The sequence below is a fragment of the Hemitrygon akajei genome, chromosome 23 (assembly GCF_048418815.1).
Source record: "Hemitrygon akajei chromosome 23, sHemAka1.3, whole genome shotgun sequence".
Classification (NCBI taxonomy): Eukaryota; Metazoa; Chordata; class Chondrichthyes; order Myliobatiformes; family Dasyatidae; genus Hemitrygon; species Hemitrygon akajei.
Window position 1 is genome coordinate 39,897,217 of NC_133146.1, and position 17,855 is coordinate 39,915,071.

Consider the following 17,855-nt stretch of genomic DNA (forward strand, 5'->3'; position numbering starts at 1 on the left):
TTGTTGGAATATTCGAGCATTTATTTCTTCAAGTACATACCCAAAAAAGAACCACTGGTATTCAGATACAAAATTAAACAACCCAGCAGTTGCAGTGGGACAGAGAGCAGGAAGATTGCTTAAACAGAAAAGAACATTGAAAGAAAATTTTATTGATTGAACAACAATGAGGCAAGGACTAAGTGATACAGTATACAGAGAAATTAGTATTTCAAAGCATTGAAAAATAAAACAGCAAAACTTAAAGGAACAAAACAAATCCTGATTTGTAGATGCAATTAAAATGACAGAAATGTAGCAATATTAATTATGCACCCGGAGTGGTAATTTAGATTTTGCTATTGAATTGTCCTCCATGGACTTTGACTGGTCAACATTAGCAGTATGTTTGTTTTCCTTGTCTTTTTTGTGGCTTTTCTTGTGCTACAAAAGGAGAAAATAAAAACAACAATTATTAATCTGCTGTACACAGACAAAAATGCTTTGATTTTAAAATAACATGATGTTCAACTTACTACAAAAATTAAGATAATGTTGCTTCTTTGTAGTTAGTGGTCAGAGTCTCATTAATATACAGCATTAAGGTAAGATGAGTGATAATTAAATACCAGGCATTAAATCAATCTATGTTATGAAGAGCATCTATAGATATGCAAAATGAAAAGATGAGTTTAAACTGTAACCAAGAAAGAGATATTAAACAGGTACTTAATGTCCTTTTAGCTTAAGAGAAAGGACTTTTAAGAAATGATTAGGAACACAGTATCTACAAAGAAAGAGGAATTAATTTCAGTAAACTCAGTCATTTGCAGTGGAGAAATTATCCAAGATACATTTCTACAAAAATTAAAAAGGACCAAGGGAACAGATGCCATGACTAATGACCCATTATTTGGATCTTAAGTAGCAAATTCTTTCCAACTTTCCAGAATTTGCTGGAAAAAGGGAACAATTGGCCAGCAAGTCTCAAATACACAGTTGGGAAAACATTATATGCTAGTATTATTTTTATTAGGGGCAGGATGCTTTGGACTATTAACTTAAATATTTTATTTCAAAAATCCAAAGATTTTGCTATTATATATTTACATGCCTAAGGAGGCAATATCCAAAGATCCCCACTTTCCAGGCAATTACAGTTACCATTAAACCAACTGGCAAATGTTGATTGTGACATGCTAGTAATGCTATGACCATCTTGCACTAAAATTGACTTTTTTTGTGTTCTTGTAAAGTTTGTATCTATCTTATCCTTGTGAATGCTGCTTATATGATGCTATATGTCTGTGGTACTGCTGCAAGTAAGATTTTCATTGCACCAATGCACATGACAATAAATTCAGTTTTGACATTTCTGAAATAGACTGGGGGGGGGGGGGTAAATTGAGACAATATAATGTCTGATTACATCTTAATCTGGATTTCCAAACTGCAGTCAATAAAGTGCCACCTGAGAGGATAATACAATTGTTAATGGATGGGTGGGGCAAGGCAGAAAAATATTAACAAATTTTCCAATATTAAAAATGGTCAGTATCCAGAAGTGAGAAATAGATAATTTAATCTGATAGGGTGTAGATCATCGTTGGCCATAAAATTTCATATCATTAGCTTAGATGAGTGCATCAAATGTAAATTTCCTTACAAACTGCAAGGAAGATGCAAAATGGGAGTTAAATGTTAGTGAGACTACACATTGAGTGATGCATTCGATTCTTCCTTATTGGGGGATATACCTGAATTAGAAGGGACTTCAACAAAGATTAATTGGACTGATTCTTGGGAAGCATTTGTCTGATAATTGCGTAGAGTAAGACAATATCCCTTAAATTTATGAGGACCTCAGCCTGAAACTAAGTTTTTTTTTTTAAATGGGCTTAACAGGATACTTACTAGACAATAATCCCCTTAGGTGGAAAGGCCACATCTCAGAGGGTCAGTCTCACAGTTAGAGATCAGCCACATTTCATTCAAAACACAAGATTAACTTGGAGAATAGAGCACAGTTAAAGAGGAAGTCAGATCAGTTTTAGATATTGAGGGCTCACAAGATAGCACAAGAAAGTGTAGTTCAGCATCTGACACAACTAAGATATTACTGAATGATACAGCAAGCTATAAGAGACAAATGGGCTGGTTCTGTTACTTTTTCGTAAAAAAGAAAATGAAGCCAGTAACAAGTTGAATAGCTTACCTGGAAGAAAGGGGCGCCACCGCCACAGCAGAAATCCTCACTACTCAGCTTCTCACTGGCAGAGCTTTCATAACTTGTGCTCATTTGTTCATTTTCCACAGTGTCCTGAAATTAACCGCAATTTGATATCCAAATTAAAATCCAAACATTAAAATTTGCGGCAATTTAAAAAAAAAGTATACACTAAAGCACTTCCAAACTACGCCTGCTTAAAAAAAAGGCCAATTCTCACATTCAGCTCTACATCAACTTAACATTATCAGGCACAGGAAACACCGACTAAACCAAGGCCCACACAGTATTAGTTAAATCCATTGAGCAAATTTTTAATAAAATTGTAATTTACCTTTCTGCTTGTTCAAGGATGCAACAATTGAAAACAAATAGAAGTATTTTGTTCAAACAAATATGTCTTCAGGTGAGCTGTCATCACCACCACACGGTAGTGTAATGGAATGGAAGTTGGATTTCAGCAACTAACTTCATTGCTAGGACAGCTGAAATCATTTTGTAGTGTTTTGGAGTGGAAAAATGTAAGGATTGAATCTTTCTATAAATGAACAAAGGTACAGAAATTCTTTATTTTCTCTCGGCCTGAAATACTGTCGAGGTGGCAAACAGGGCTAACCTAATCTAATGACTGGACCACATAGAACAGATAAAGGTCACAGAAGTGATTATATGGGGCCAAGTACCTAAAAAAAATTGCAGAGACTGTAACAGTCTGGAGCATTAAATAACCTCCCGCATCCAATTTCTATTCTATTATTTTGGGGAGGAGGGAAGACGTTGTGGAGCTCTAGCTCTGTTTCTACTCCTACCTAGATGAAGACAGTGTCTGGGCTCTATTTTTATATTTGATAAAGACTGGACTACAACAGCCACTTGATCAAAAATCCTGCCAAGTTGGGACAAGTAATGAAAGGTACTAGGCAACCAAAGAACTGTACCCAATAAGGAATTAGCACTTCAAAAATAAACAATAGATAATGTTAGTCAAAGATATTTCTTCTGAATAAACAAAAAGGAGTTTAAAAAGTATATTAGCTTTGATTAGTGGCTTAGCACTAGCCTCCAAGGTACTGCATAAGAAAATCCAGTCAGATTCCCTATTAAGGTCTGAGGGTGGATAAATCTCCTGGACCTGATGGAATACACCCGGAGAGATTGCAGAGGCATTAATGATCATCTATCAGGAATCAATAGATTCTGGCATTGTAACAGATGAATGGAAAACTTCAAATGTGACTTCGCTATTTAAGGGTGGGAGGCAGCAGAAAGGAAACTATAGACCTGTTAGACTGACATCAGTGGTTGGGAAGTTGTTCGAATTGATTGTTAGGGATGAAATTACGGAGTACCTGGAGGCACATGACAAGATAGGCCAAAGCCAGCAGAGTTTCCTGAAAGGAAAATCCTGCCTGACAAACCTACTGCAATTCTTTGAGGGCAGACAAAGGAGATGTGGTATACTTGGATTTTCAGGCCTTTGACAAGGTGCCACACATGAGGCTGCTTTGCAAGAAAAAAGCCCATGGAATTACAGGTGGCCCCCCATCAAACATTCGCTTTACGACACTTTGCTGTTTCGAAAGACCTACATTAGTTACCTGTTTTCGTTAACAGAAGAGTTTTTACTGTTATGAAAAAAGACAGCGGGCGCCCTGAGCTGCCGAGCTCCTCCTCCAGAATTGTATTCTAGCCAGCATTGCTTAAATATGTGCCTGTGAACATCTGTGCTTTATGTCGATTTATTTTGTGTATCTGTTAGCGAGATGAGTTCTAAGGTATCGGAAAAGCCTAAAGGAGCTCATAAGGGTGTTACACTTAGCATAAAACTAGACATAATTAGTTTCGATCATGGTGAATGAAGTAAGGACATTGTATACACATTGAACTTGCCTGCGCCCACCATTCACACTATTTATACGCAGAGAGAAAGAATCTTGAAAGCTGCCGATGTTACTGTTGGTTCTGCTCATAACAAAGTGGTCTCTTTTAGTCAGCATCCAATAGTGGATAAAATGGAAAGTCTATTGTTTGAGTGGATTGATGGAAAACTGACAGATGAAGAGCTGATGCAATTGTAAGAGGAAAGGATTACAATTGAAACCGAACGCAGTAACGAATGGCCTGAAAGTGAAATCGTCCAAGAACTGAACGGGAAGCAATTGCGTGAGATTTTCGCTGCAATGGACAACGCTGCAATGATTGCAGAAAAGTATGAGTTTAATCTTGAAAGAGTATGTAGGTTTAGGGCTGTTTGCAGGATGTTTCGAGTGCTTACAAAGAACTGTATGATAGAAAAATGCGCGAGGCTAAGCAGTCAAGCATACTGTCATTTTTCAAGCCTTCCACATCAGCCACAGCAGACAATGAACCTCAACCTTCGACATCAAGGCAGGCAGACATAGAAGAAGGTGACCTGCCTGCCCTGATGGAAACAAATGACGATGAGATGACACCCCATTCTCCTCTACTTCCACCACCCCAACCTCCGACGACTCAGCCTAACACACCATCATCAATGTGCTCACTGTCTTCCCGATTCCGGTAAGTGAGACTACACTGCACATACATTATTTCTACTTAATATAGGCAGAGTATTTTCATGTGTTATTTGGTTTGATTTGGCAGCTTCATAGCTTAAAGGTTACTGGAGAGAGTGCTTCTGCCGAGAGAGCTTCCGCTATGCTAGTAGCGCTACGTAGTGAGATTGTACGCTACGTAGTGAGATTTTCACTACACTAGACAGTGCTGCAATGATTGCAGAAAAGCATTTCTACTTTATATAGGCTGTGTATTTATCATATCATTCCTGCCTTTATTATATGTTACTGTTATTTTAGGCTTTGTGTGTTATTTAGCATGATTTTGTAGGTTATTTTTTGGGTCTGGGAACACTCACAAATTTTTTCCATATTAAGAAATTGTAATTGCTTATTCACTTTACGACATTCTGGCTTACAAACCGTCTCATAGGAATGCTCTACCTTCGACTAGTGGGGGAAACCTGTACAGGGAAGTTACTAGCATGGCTGGAGCATTGGCTGATCGGCAGAAAACAGAGAGTGGGAATAAAGGGATCCTATTCTGGCTGGCTGCCGGTTACCAGTGGAGTTCCACAGGGGTCAGTATTGGGACCGCTGCTTTTTACGATGTATGTCAGTGATTTGGACTACAGTATTAATGGATTTGTGGCTAAATTTACCAATGATACAAAGATAGGTGGAGGAGTGGGTAGTGTTGAGGAAACAGAGAGCCTGCAGAGACTTGGCTAGTTTAGGGGAATGGGCAAAGAAGTGGCAAATGAAATACAATGTTGGAAAGTGTATGGTCATGCATTTTGGGGGAAAGAAATAAATGGGCAGACTATTATTTAGATGGGGAGAGAATTCAAAATGCAGAGATACAAAGGGACTTGAGAGTCCTTGTGCAAGATACCCTAAAGGTTAACCTCCAGGTTGAGTCGGTTGTGAAGGCGGCGAATGTAATGTTGGCATTCATTTCTAGAGGTATAGACTGTAAGAGCAGAGATGTGATTTTGAGGCTCTATAAGGCACTCGTGAGACCACACTTAGAGTACTGAGAGCAGTTTTAGGCTCCTTATTTTAGAAAGGTTATACTGACATTGGAGAGGGTTCAGAGAAGATTCACAAGAATGATTCCAGGAATGAAAGGGTTACCGTATGAGGAACGTCTGGCAGCTCTTGGGCTGAATTCCCTGAAGTTCAGGAGAATGGGGCGGGGGGGGATCTCATAGAAACATTCCAAATGTTAAAAGGACTTAACAGATTAGATATGGCAAAGTTATTTTCCATGGTAGGGTGTACTAGGACAAGAGAGCACGTCTTCAGGATTGAAGGACGTCCATTTAGAACAGAGATGCAGAGAAATTACTTCAGTCAGAGGGTGGTAAATCTGTGGAATTTGTTGCCATGAGCGGCTGTGGAGGCCAAGTCATGGGTGTATTTAAGGCAGAGATAGATAGGTTCTGGATTAGCCAGGGCATCAAAGGGTATGAGGTGAAGGCAGGGGAGTGGGATGACCAAAAGAATTGGATTAGCCCATGACTGAATGGCAGAGCAGACTCGTTGAGCTGAATGGCCTACTTCTGCTCCTATATCTTAGGGTCTTATAATCAGAGATAATAGAAAGATTGTTCAATGCAGAAAAAGCAAGAAGAGGATCTAATTCAGTGAGATCAAGACCAAATTATGGAGCCACAAATTGGGACCACACCCTCATGCCATTGCTCTTATTACATTAGTTCAAACTAAACAAGAATTTTGTTCTTAAATGATCACTAATCACAATATGCTGGAATTGCAATGAAGTGGCTGAGCTAGTGCTTTCAAGAAGCCATTTTATAATGACACTTTACCTCCTCAGGAATGACTTCCTCTTGGAGGGACGTGGCAGCAGCCAGAGAGCTCTGCAGTTCCTGCTGTTGGATCTTGAGCTGAGCAATTAAGATATTGCGTGGCTCTGTTCTGGAGAGGACGTGTGGATATAGATAATTTCTCCGCTTTGGAGTGGTACCTAAAATTAAAAAGCAATTATCATCAGGGCAGAATCATACTGGTTCTTTCTCAATGAAATGGTACCACCCCACCCACTTTTACTTATTGCCAAACAATTCCCAAGATTTCCCCCATGGTCCATGCCCAGCTAAGAAAGGGGGAGGATTGAGCTCAGGGCCATCAACCCCATCCTGTAAAAACCCAGAGCCAAAGCAACACCAACAGAAGCTCCAAAGACCTCATCCCTCGGAGAGGAGGGATCGATGATTGGTTATGCGCGGGGACATCTTGAAAGACTGCCGAGGATTGAGGGTTCAGGCGAGCTGCTGTTGGCAGCCTATGCCTTAAGAAGAAGAAACAGTTCCCAAGGCAGCAGATAATCCCTGCCAGTTATCTCAGTGCAGTTTGATTCTATGCACTGCAGAGCCTGATGTACTGTATTCTGAAATACGTTGCCGGAAAAAATGGCTACACAACTAGTTTCTTTTTCATTAAGCCCAGGGACTACTGCTCTGTTGCAGGATAGCACTGGTATAATAAAACTCAAGGCAAACAATGACAGCTTTGCAATCTATAATCAAGGATCTATTCCAGTATAGTACTACTTTACCGGGGTAGCTGGCTTTAAATTTTAAAAAGCCAAATATAAAAGATTGTAAAATAATAAGTAAAACCATAAAACAAGGAGTTCTCCTCTGTCAAAGTCACTGTAAACAGTCCAACCAGACATTCGTCTCAAACATTCATGAGCCCATTGTGCTAAATAAAGTTATTGTATTCAAGGTACTTAATACAAAGATGAGGCATCATATATATGCAAGATTTTATCATTTCTAGACTATCAGCTATCTGGTGACCTCCAAATTTTTTAACTCCCATGTACAGCAATATAAATAATATTCAGTTGAGAAAAGTTGTTCCAGCAAGTTACTTTCACAGATAATCAGCACAATTGTAAACAAAATATTTTATTAGTATGATGATGGTTAGAGAGGATAATTTAGCTACAAAGGGTGGTGAATCTGAAATTTCAACTCTTTCCACATTCCACAAACACTGCCTCCCTAATAAATGTTTTCAGCATTTTTCATTTTATTCCCTTTGATAATTGCAAGAACTTAAGTTTTATCAAAAAATGTTGTTCATTGAAGACACTTTCTCCTCCACCACTCCTTTTAATAGTTTTAAATATTTACATTTACTGAGTAAAGGAATTTAATCTCACCTGTGGGAACGTCCTGTCGGAGCTCATCTTTTAAAAAGTTAAAAACATGTTCTAATCCTGCCCGTTCTAGTTCAGTCAACTCTTTTGAGCATTGTGTCATTTCCCCTTTATCATCATTAACTTGTTGAAGTATGGTGGAGAGTATTGACTCCTCTGTGTCACACCGTCCTTTCAACTCTTCTGTGATCTTGGTGACATGGGGGTCACAATTCTCATTCATAGTCTATGCAAAAGAAGACCACAATATATTTTGACTTGTTTGCAATAATCAAGAATAGGTCAATTTTAGAGTAATGTCAACCCATTCCTTACAAGTTTAGTTACAATAAAACATTAAATAGCAGATCAAAAGCTATTGTAAAATTCAGATTCAGAATATGAAAAAGGTACGTTTTCTTATTAATCTCATTCTAATTGTCAATACCTTAAAAGTACATATTTTATTTAAAATTTCATTCCAAAATACAACCGTTACTAAGAGGGAATTGGGATGATTTTTGAGATTGGACACAGTGAAGCAGGCCAGGAAGGAATCACAGCATAAACACCTACCTGTACCAAGTTCCTCAGCTGCCTTTTGTTAATGTCAAAGAAAGCTTCTTGATCCTGACTTAACGTGTCAACAGTGCCCTCTGTTGATTCACACCACTGGCTGCTTTCCTGGTAAAGGACTTGCATGTTGGAGCCAAGCTGCTGGCACTCAACATTCAGTTTATCTGCAGTCGTTATCCCCTCACAGGCCGCACTTTTGATTTCATTTACAAAACCGTCTAAAGAAGTGACGAGATTCCCTTGTTGAGATGTAGCACCATCTATAACATCTGCAGATTGACTAGAAAATAAAACAGATGATTTTATAAAGTGAGTTGTGTTGTAAGGCAAATGAATCAGCATCAGGTTTATTATCACCAGCATATGTTGTGAAATTTGTTAACTTAGCAGCAGCAGTTCAATGCAATATATGATAAGATAGAAAGATAAATAAATAAACAAGTATATATCCGTAGATTGAATAGATTAAAAAGGTGCAAAAATAGAAATATATATTAAAAAGGTGAGGTAGTGTTCACAAGTTCAGTGTCCATTTAGGAACTGTATGGCAGAGGGGAATTCCCTGTTTGTGAATCACTGATTGTGTGCCTTCAGGCTTCTGTATCCCCTTCCTGATGGTAACAATAAGAAGAGGGCGTGCCCTGGCTGATGGGAGTCCTTAATAATGGACGTCACCTTTCTGAGGCACCGCTCCTTAAAGGCATTTTCGGTACTATGGAGGCTCATACTCAAGATGGAGCTGACCAATTCCACAACCTTCTGTAGCTTCTTTCGGTCCTGTGCAGTAGCCCACACCGCGCCCCCCCCCCCCACCCACCGTCCATACCAGATAGTGTTGCAGCCTGTCAGAATGCTTTCCACGGTTTGAGTGTTTTAGTTGACAAACCAAATCTCTTCAACTCCAAATGAAATGCAGCCGCTGTTTTTCCTTCTATATAGCTGCATTGATATGTTGGGACCAGGTTAGATCCTCAGAAATCTTTACACCCAGCGACTTGAAATTACTCACTCTCTCCACTTCTGATCTCTCTACAAGGACTGGTTCATGTTCCCGTCTTTTATGCTTCCCAAAATCCACCATCAGCTCTCTCATCTTACTGACATTGAGTGCAAGATTCTTGCTGTGACATCATTCAACTAGCTAGTATATCTCGCTCCTGTACGCCCACTCATCTCCATCTGAGATTCTACCAACAACGATGTATCATCGTCACACCTTGCTATCAGGTGTGGGCAAGCATGCCCGACGAGGGTCACCAGTTGGGGAAAAAAGATGGTAAACTGCAACAGCATGTTAGTACAAAGGGGTTTGATTTAGTGCCAGGAGGAAAAAAAATGCAAAAGTTGAGAAGAAGAAAAAATTTACAGGTACACAAATGAAAAAACATGTATGTGCACACATGTACAAATATACAGAGGCTTTCTCCAAGACACACTGTCTTTAACTTTCCAAAATAACTATTCGCTGACCATCAGCTCTGACCTCCACAGCTCCAAGTGGTCACCACTCCCGTGACTGTGCAAGAGATGATAGGGGTGCTCCTCTCCGGGTGTTAATATATGCTGGGCCAGCTGTGCCGTGACCAGTCCATTGGAGGGCTTGTGTTCTTGGACCCGGGTATGAACATCCCCCAGCAAGACCTGCAGCAGCTGCTTAAGGATGATGAATTCCCCCATCTCTTCCTTGCTATGGAGGTCCGGCCTTATCAGCTGGCACAGACATCCCCCGGAACTTCAGTCCACAGCTCTCTGGCGGTATGTCGAATTTTGTCAGACGCTCCTCTTTCAGCTCAGGGTGACAGCAGGACCCATCAGTCCAACGCTCTACCAGTCAGGAGAGGGAGGAGTCAACATGCCACACCTCCAGGGGCCTCCCTCCAAGTCTCGGCCAGCCGTTTGAACTGCAGGAGATAATTCTCTACATCTTCTTCCTTCCTGATGGAAGGCTAATATCTTGGGTTCTGACCAGCAGGCAAAGTCTCCACACAGCAGGCCTAGGGGGAAAAGAAAACCTAATGTAGGAGTTCCGAGAACTACAAACAAGCCTGCACAGGGCTCCAGCACCAGAGACAAGTGTTAACCCGGGAGCACCCAGTGCACTGGGAACGCCAAGGTTCATAGCGTCTCCAAACCCCTTGGAGAGCATGCTGGTGCTCTGTTATCTGGGCCTCCAGGTACGCAGGACCAGCCATCACAGACACAGCAGGTGCCTGCACCCTCTCCTTCATCTGAGCCAAGGCATGGAGATTTTGCCTACCAGTCAGAAACCAAGATGCCAGCCTTCCGAGAGGGAGAATATACCGAGAATCATCTCCTGTGGTTCGAACGGCTGGCCAGGAAATGGGGGAGGCCCCTGGAGGCGTGGGCATGTTGACTCCTCCCTCTCCTGACTCTCAGCCACAGATGAGGATAGGTCCAGCTGTTACTCTGGTCTGAAGGAGGTGCACCAGGCAAAATTCGACACGTCGCCAGAGACCTATTGACAGGTTCCGGGGGAGGTCTGTGCCAGCTGATAAGGCCAGAGGTCCATAGCAAGGAAGAGATGGGGGAATTCATCATCCTTAAGCAGTTGCTGCAGGTCTTGCTGGGGGATGTTCATACCCGGGTCCAAGAACACAAGCCCTCCAATGGACTGGTCACGGCACAGCTGGCCCAGCATATATTAACACCCAGAGAGGAGCACCCCTATCATCTCTTGCACAGTCACGGGAGTGGTGACCAGTTGGAGGTGTGAAGGTCGGTGAATAGTTATATTGGAAAGTTAAAGACAAAGTGTGTCCTGGAGGAAGCCTCTGTATAGTTGTACATTTTTGTACATGCATGTTGTTTTTCATTTATGTACTTGTAAATATCTTTTTTTTTTTCCCACAACTTTTCGGCAACTTTTTGCTCCTGGCACTAAATAAGAACCCTTTGTACTAACGTGCTGTTGCGGTTTACCCAAACTGGTGAGCCTCATTGGACATGCTTACCCATGCCTGATAGTGAGGTGTGACAATCAGCAAATTTATAGATGGTATTTGAGCTACACCTAGCCACAGTCATGGGTATAAAGGGAGTAGAGCAATGGGCTAAACACACACCCGAGGTGTGCCAGTGTTAATCGTCAGTGAGGAACTATTCTTTGAATTATCAAAGTGCAAAACTGTAAAGAATTTTGAGAATTTCCAACATTTAAAACAGGCATGAAAGCTGCTGTCAGAATCAAAACAAAGTGTCAAACTTGTGCATTTTTACAAGGCTGATAATAATGAAATACTGAACAGTGAATAGTACAACCCAGGTACTTACAAATGCACATTTTCCTGAAGCGTATTCAGTGAATGTTGTACGTTTCCATTCTGAGTTAGAAGACTATTAAAACTCTTCTGAGTTTGATGAACTAACAGATCAAACTGTGTTTGTAGATTTGAAATGATGTCTTCCTGTGACTTTTGTAGTTGTTTCCTCAGTTCCTCATTCTCATTTTGGATTACACCCAGAGCACTGCCAGTGCTCTCTTGCATCTGTTTAAGTCTTTTGCTGTGTTGACTAAAAAATGCATCGGTTTCCATTTTCATAACTTCCATCTGAAACAAATAGAAACCAAAACTGTCAGTGTACATGAAGTAACAGCACAGTTAAAAGCAGCGTTGATGTAAAGAAGTAAATAAAAGAAATAAACTCAGTGTCATGATCTGGCTTCATTTTGTTTTTGGTTTGCATTAACATTCAACTCTGGTAAATAAAAAAAGTACAAAGCAACATGAAGCCATCACGTTGCATTGAACCTGAATCCACCAGCTCAAAATGTGTCCTGCAAAACACCAGTTTTATAGCAAATAATTCTCAGAGAGAGACAGCCACAGAGACAGGCACTGTGGTATTTCAAATACCAGGTGATCAAGTAGACTTTGGGGTACTGTAGGTCTGTGTCTTTGCTGTACGCTTGAGTGCTTGTTGGTGGGTGCCGATGCATTTTGGTGGGAGAGGGGGATCTTTGCTTTTGGTTTCTAACATTTAACTGTCATTCATTCTTTGGGGCACTTCTCGGTTTTTGTGGATGTTTGCGAAGAAAAAGCATTTCAGGATGTATATGTATACATTTCTCTGACATTAAATGTACCTTTGAAATAATTGATCATTAATATTAAGTACATTACAACTTAAGTTCTAGTATTATTTATTTTTACACATTGGTTCTTGGTCAGCCTTAATGCTTAGTTTTTCATAAATTCTATTGTACTTTTATTTTCCCATAAATTCCTGCAAGAAAGTGAATCTCAAGGTAGTATATGGTAACGTATGTACATTGGTAATAAAATTTACTTTGACAGGTGTGTTAGCAGCAAGAATATTTCTAAAATGGTAAGCTTTCAGTATCTGCAAAAATATCCTTTTTTTAAAAAAAGGGAGAAGTGAAGATAGATGAAAGGAAAGAGAAAATCTCATTTTATTAAACAGATACAGAACAAAATATTAGTCACCTTCTTTGCCATTCCAGAGTATGTCTCAAAGTTCAGTTTGAGACAATTATTCAGTTCTAATATGCTGATAATCATGGGCTTTAAATTCTGCTTGAACTTCTTTTCCATTTCTTGCTTGTGGTCGACCTGAAAACAGAGAGACTTAGAAAAAACTCTTATAAACCATAAAACAGTAATCGCAACTCCGCTGTCTACCGGCCCCAAATGCTAATTAACCATACATAAAAAAGGACCCAAAACATGTTGATTCAGACAAGTAAAACATAGAACGTAGATGTCGACAGCGCATTACAGGCCCTTCGGCCCATAATGTTGTGCCGTGCATGTAATCCGCTCCAGAAACTGCCTAGAATTTCCCTAGCACATAGCCCTCTATTTTCCTAAGCTCCATGTATCTATCTAAGAATCTCTTAAAAGACCATTCAGACAAATCTGCAGGACAAGTGAGTTATAATCAAAACACACCAAAACTACATACTCAGCAAAAGTCTTAGAGAATAAAATCATATTATATCTACGGTGCCAAAGACTTTTGCACAGTACTGTAATAATTTTATGTATTGCATTGTCCTGCTGCCACAAAACCACGTGGGTGATGATCAGCCTCATCTGATATAGAATCTCTATGGTGGGCTGAATGGGAGAGGGGAATCCTAGTTGAAAAAAATGGGAAGAGCGGGGAGGGAGTAGGAAGCATCAGGGAGACATTCTGTAACGATCAATAAACCAGGTTTTTGGAATCTAATGATGCCGCCTGGTACCTCAGGCTGGATGTGTCTGCACCTGCGCCTCCCTCTGCCGCTGGCACTCCTCCGCTGCCACCTATCCCACAACCCTTCTGTCGCACTCCACTCTTGCCATTCCCAACATGGTTTTCTCCCACTCTCCAGTCCACATTGACAATACAGTACTATGCATATGCCCTGAAATAACACAAATTCATTCACTGTAACCAACACAGGAAAAGATAGTATTTGTTTCCATTTGGGAGAAAAATGCATGGACGATTCATATGCAGAATACTTGTCACACAAAACAAAAGGCAGCTGGAAAAAAAAAGATTTTTAAAAAAAAACTTCCATCAATGTATGGCTATGAATGTTCTGCAACTCAATGGAAGAATGGAACAAGAGCAACATGTTTAAATGATAACTCCTTTCCACAAGCCCTGGTAAACTAATCTCACCCTGAAAAGTTCAGGCCAATGTTGGCCAAACTTCCTTATTCAACAAATGTGTATTTTTTTACTTTTTCTAGGTCCAGTGAAGTGGTCGCCAACCCGTCAATCGCGATTGACTGGTCGATCTTTGAGGCTTTCCCAGCAGATCCCGAAAGAAAAAAAAGACAAATAAATACACAAATACTGTTGAGAGATTGTTTCTGGTTTGCGGGGCTTTAGTTCCGTTCTTTCTGCCCAGTGCGCGTGCGTGTAGCTCCCCCCGCCACGCACTGCACTGCAACACTTAAAAAGCTCTTATGAACCAGTTCTCACAGCTCCATTAACTACCCACCCCACATGCAGCAGCCATAGATTTAAAAAATATAATAATTACCAAAAAATGTACTTATTCAGACACATAGCTTGGACTGCTGAGCCAAGTAGAACCATTCAGACAAATCTGCAGGGCAACTGAGTTACAATCACAACACCATCATTCTACTACCTGCATTCTGCAATAACACAAATTCATTCATTGTAGCAAACAAAAGAAAAGATGGAATTTGGTTTCAGGTGGAAGCAGTCTCACAACATTCTGGGAAATATATGTAGGATCATATGCAGGATATTTCTTACACAAAAGAAAGGCAGTTAAAGGAAAATGTTTAAATAGGTCTTAAAAGAACTTACACCAATGTATGGCAACTCGAATTAAAGAAAGCTTGGAACAAGAGCAGCATATTTAGTTGATAACTACTGTCATAGACACCCACAAGCCCTGGCAATCTAATCTCATCCTGGAAACTTCAGGGCAATGTTGCCCAAACTTCCTTATTCAGCAAATGTGTACCTTGACTTTTCCAGGTCTAGTGACTTGAAAAAGACTGCATTTAGTACCTTTGTATAATAGCAAATCTAAATATGTGCAAGGATACGATCCTTGGATAACCCCAATTTAGAGTATTCAAACAGGACAGAATCAATTTTCAGGCACCTGAAACTTTCTAAGCAGTGAGATGAGTGGGGGAAAAGCCTTGTTTGTGTTTTAAAGTACTGGAAACAGGGCTGCAACACCGACACAGTCTGGCTTTTTACACCAAAGCATATGCTTATATTCTCTCAGTGATTTGGTGCTCTCCCATCTATAGGTGGCTCAGACGTTGATCACTATCTCATAACAATCAGTGGAACCTCATTAAGGAGGCTGGTGAAACCAAAACTACACTTTATATGATTGAATGGTCAGCCAATGTACAGGAGGCATTTGAATGAAACAAAGGTTCCCCAGCCATTCTGGGACAAAAAGTCTGTTCTGGAGAAAAGTGGAAAGGAGGCTTAGAAAAGGTATAGAAGGGAGGATTTTGAAACAAACTCTGCCACATTGTAACTAACTACTACTTCCTTCCTCCACTCTTCGTAGGAACTTACCAGTGCCTTCTGTATGCAATTTAGTGACTGCTCAGTCATACTCTCTTGTTTCAACAACTCCTGAAGACCTTGTGATACGTCAGAAGACACCACAGCCTTCATCGCTGAATATGCAGCAGCCGTTGATGACATGACAGAATTTAATGCACGGGCATTTGAACCCACGAGGTCACCTGAAAATATTTTTAAAATACTTAAGCCAAGAAGGACAGAAGATTTATTTTGTAATAAGCAGCCACTTATGAATTAAGCAAAAAAAAATGTTTGAAATCCAAAACTTACCTACTGACTTTGCATAGAAATCTAGCATTTGCCACTGCCTAACACGGGCTTTCTCCGTCTTCGTCTGCATTTCAGTGAACAGGTCATTCATCTGGTTTAGAAAGGCCTCCTGAACCTTATAGTTATGAAATTCGACGTTTGTTTTACGGTCAAGTTTATCATGAAGACCAGACACATCTCTTGTACTCACTTCAACCACCTGCAACAACTGAAAGAAGTGAACAAATTTATAATAATAATAATAATAATAAAACATCTGGGGGAGAAAAAGAAAGTGAAGTGGCTAACAAAAGCGCCCCATGTACTTATAAAGCATTTCACATTACCTTGTCTCAGTGCTTAACCAGACTATAAATCAGACAAAGAAATGATTGACATAAGCCGAAGATGATATGAGGGTAGGTGATCAAAAAGGGCTCAAGACAAGTCCTGAGGTAAAACTTAATGACAGTAATCCAGTGCCTGTGTCAAATTGATAATACATAAAATATCTCTTAAGATTTTAAAATCAAACAGTAACTTCTTCAATGTGGCAAACAGTAGCAGTATGTGTATCACACAAAAATACTGTAGCTGCAAGGAAACTTTAAAATAGTTATTAAAATGGATACCAACTTAATCATTGCATTTAATATGATGATAAAATACTCAAGGCCTTGCTCAGCTGGTGGTGTAGTCAACCTCTGTTTTATCAAATAAATTCTGTTCATTGAACTACCAGCCAGAATAATGTAAAGACTCAGAAATCAGAGGAGAGAATCTGTGCCCCAAGCACAACACTGGTCATTCTGTTGTAATTGAAAAGATCATATAAATATACACGATAAGACTGAGGTCAGATGTCAACGTGTCGTGCTCAGGGAGGGAATGTAGAGGAGAACGGTGAGAGTGTGACACAGTGGACGGTAAAGTGCACGTTTCACTTCTCCCTGTACCGAATTTAAAACAGAATCTCACTGCTGACTCTGTGGGACATTCCAGTTTCAGGCAGGATGTGAGCATCTCCAACCATCAGCACATTATGATAGTAACCTCCTTGTTTGCTGGAGAGATTGTGGAAATCAAAATGCAAACCATAAGCATATTTTCTGGCAACACACACAAAATGCTGATGGAACACAGCAGGCCAGGCAGCATCGATAGGAAGAAGTACAGTCGACGTTTTGGGCTGAGACCCTTTGTCATGTCAGCTCTCGGACCGAAACGCCGACTGCACTTCTTCCTATTGATGCTGCCTGGCCTGCTGCGTTCCACCAGCATTTTGTGTGTGTTGCTTGAATTTCCAGCATCTGCAGATTTCCTCATGTTACCTTATTTTCTGGGATTGCCCCATTATCAAAGACTATTGGAGTGGGATACACAATGCCCGACAAGACATTTTTAAATGTGAAATACCCTTAGAAAGTAAGACCATATGTTTTGGGTATATACCTCAAGAATGGCTGAAAAGAGATAAATATTTAGAAACATAGAAAACCTACAGCACAATACAGGCCATTCAGCCCACAAAGTTGTGCCGAACATGTCCCTACCTTAGAAATGTCTAGACTTCCCATAGCCCTCTATTTTTCTAAGCTCCATGTACCTATCCAAAAGTCTCTTAAAAGACCCTATCGTATCCGCCTCCACCACCGTTGCCGGCAGCCCATTCCACGCACTCACCATTCTCTGAGTAAAAAACTTAACCCTGACATCTCCTCTGTACCTACTCCCCAGCACCTTAAACCTGTGTCCTCTTGTGGCAGCCATTTCAGCCCTGGGAAAAAGCCTCTGACTATCCACACGATCAATGCCTCTCATCATCTTATACACCTCTATCAAGTCACCTCTCATCCTCCGTTGCTCCAAGGAGAAAAGGCTAAGTTCACTCAACCTATTCTCATAAGGCATGCTCCCCAATCCTGGCAACATCCTTGTAAATCTCCTCTGCACCCTTTCTATTGCTTCCACATCCTTCCTGTAGTGAGGCAACTAGAACTGAGCACAGCACTCCAAACGGGGTCTGACCATGGTCCTATATAGCTGC

At 40.5% G+C, this 17,855-nt stretch overlaps 1 protein-coding gene across 1 annotated transcript in view; it reads right to left on the reverse strand.

Moving 5' to 3' along the window:
• The window catches only part of kif11 (kinesin family member 11), a 39,439-nt gene continuing 21,584 nt past the window's right edge, over positions 1-17,855 (reverse strand). The window contains exons 15-23 of the mRNA XM_073027479.1: positions 15,830-16,037; positions 15,548-15,720; positions 12,961-13,086; positions 11,786-12,063; positions 8,495-8,774; positions 7,943-8,165; positions 6,579-6,736; positions 2,195-2,299; positions 1-423 (exon numbers count right to left, since the gene is read on the reverse strand). Of these exons, the coding sequence (XP_072883580.1) occupies positions 304-423; positions 2,195-2,299; positions 6,579-6,736; positions 7,943-8,165; positions 8,495-8,774; positions 11,786-12,063; positions 12,961-13,086; positions 15,548-15,720; positions 15,830-16,037 (1,671 nt within the window). The 3' untranslated portion in view covers positions 1-303. The remainder of the gene's footprint in view (positions 424-2,194; positions 2,300-6,578; positions 6,737-7,942; positions 8,166-8,494; positions 8,775-11,785; positions 12,064-12,960; positions 13,087-15,547; positions 15,721-15,829; positions 16,038-17,855) is intronic.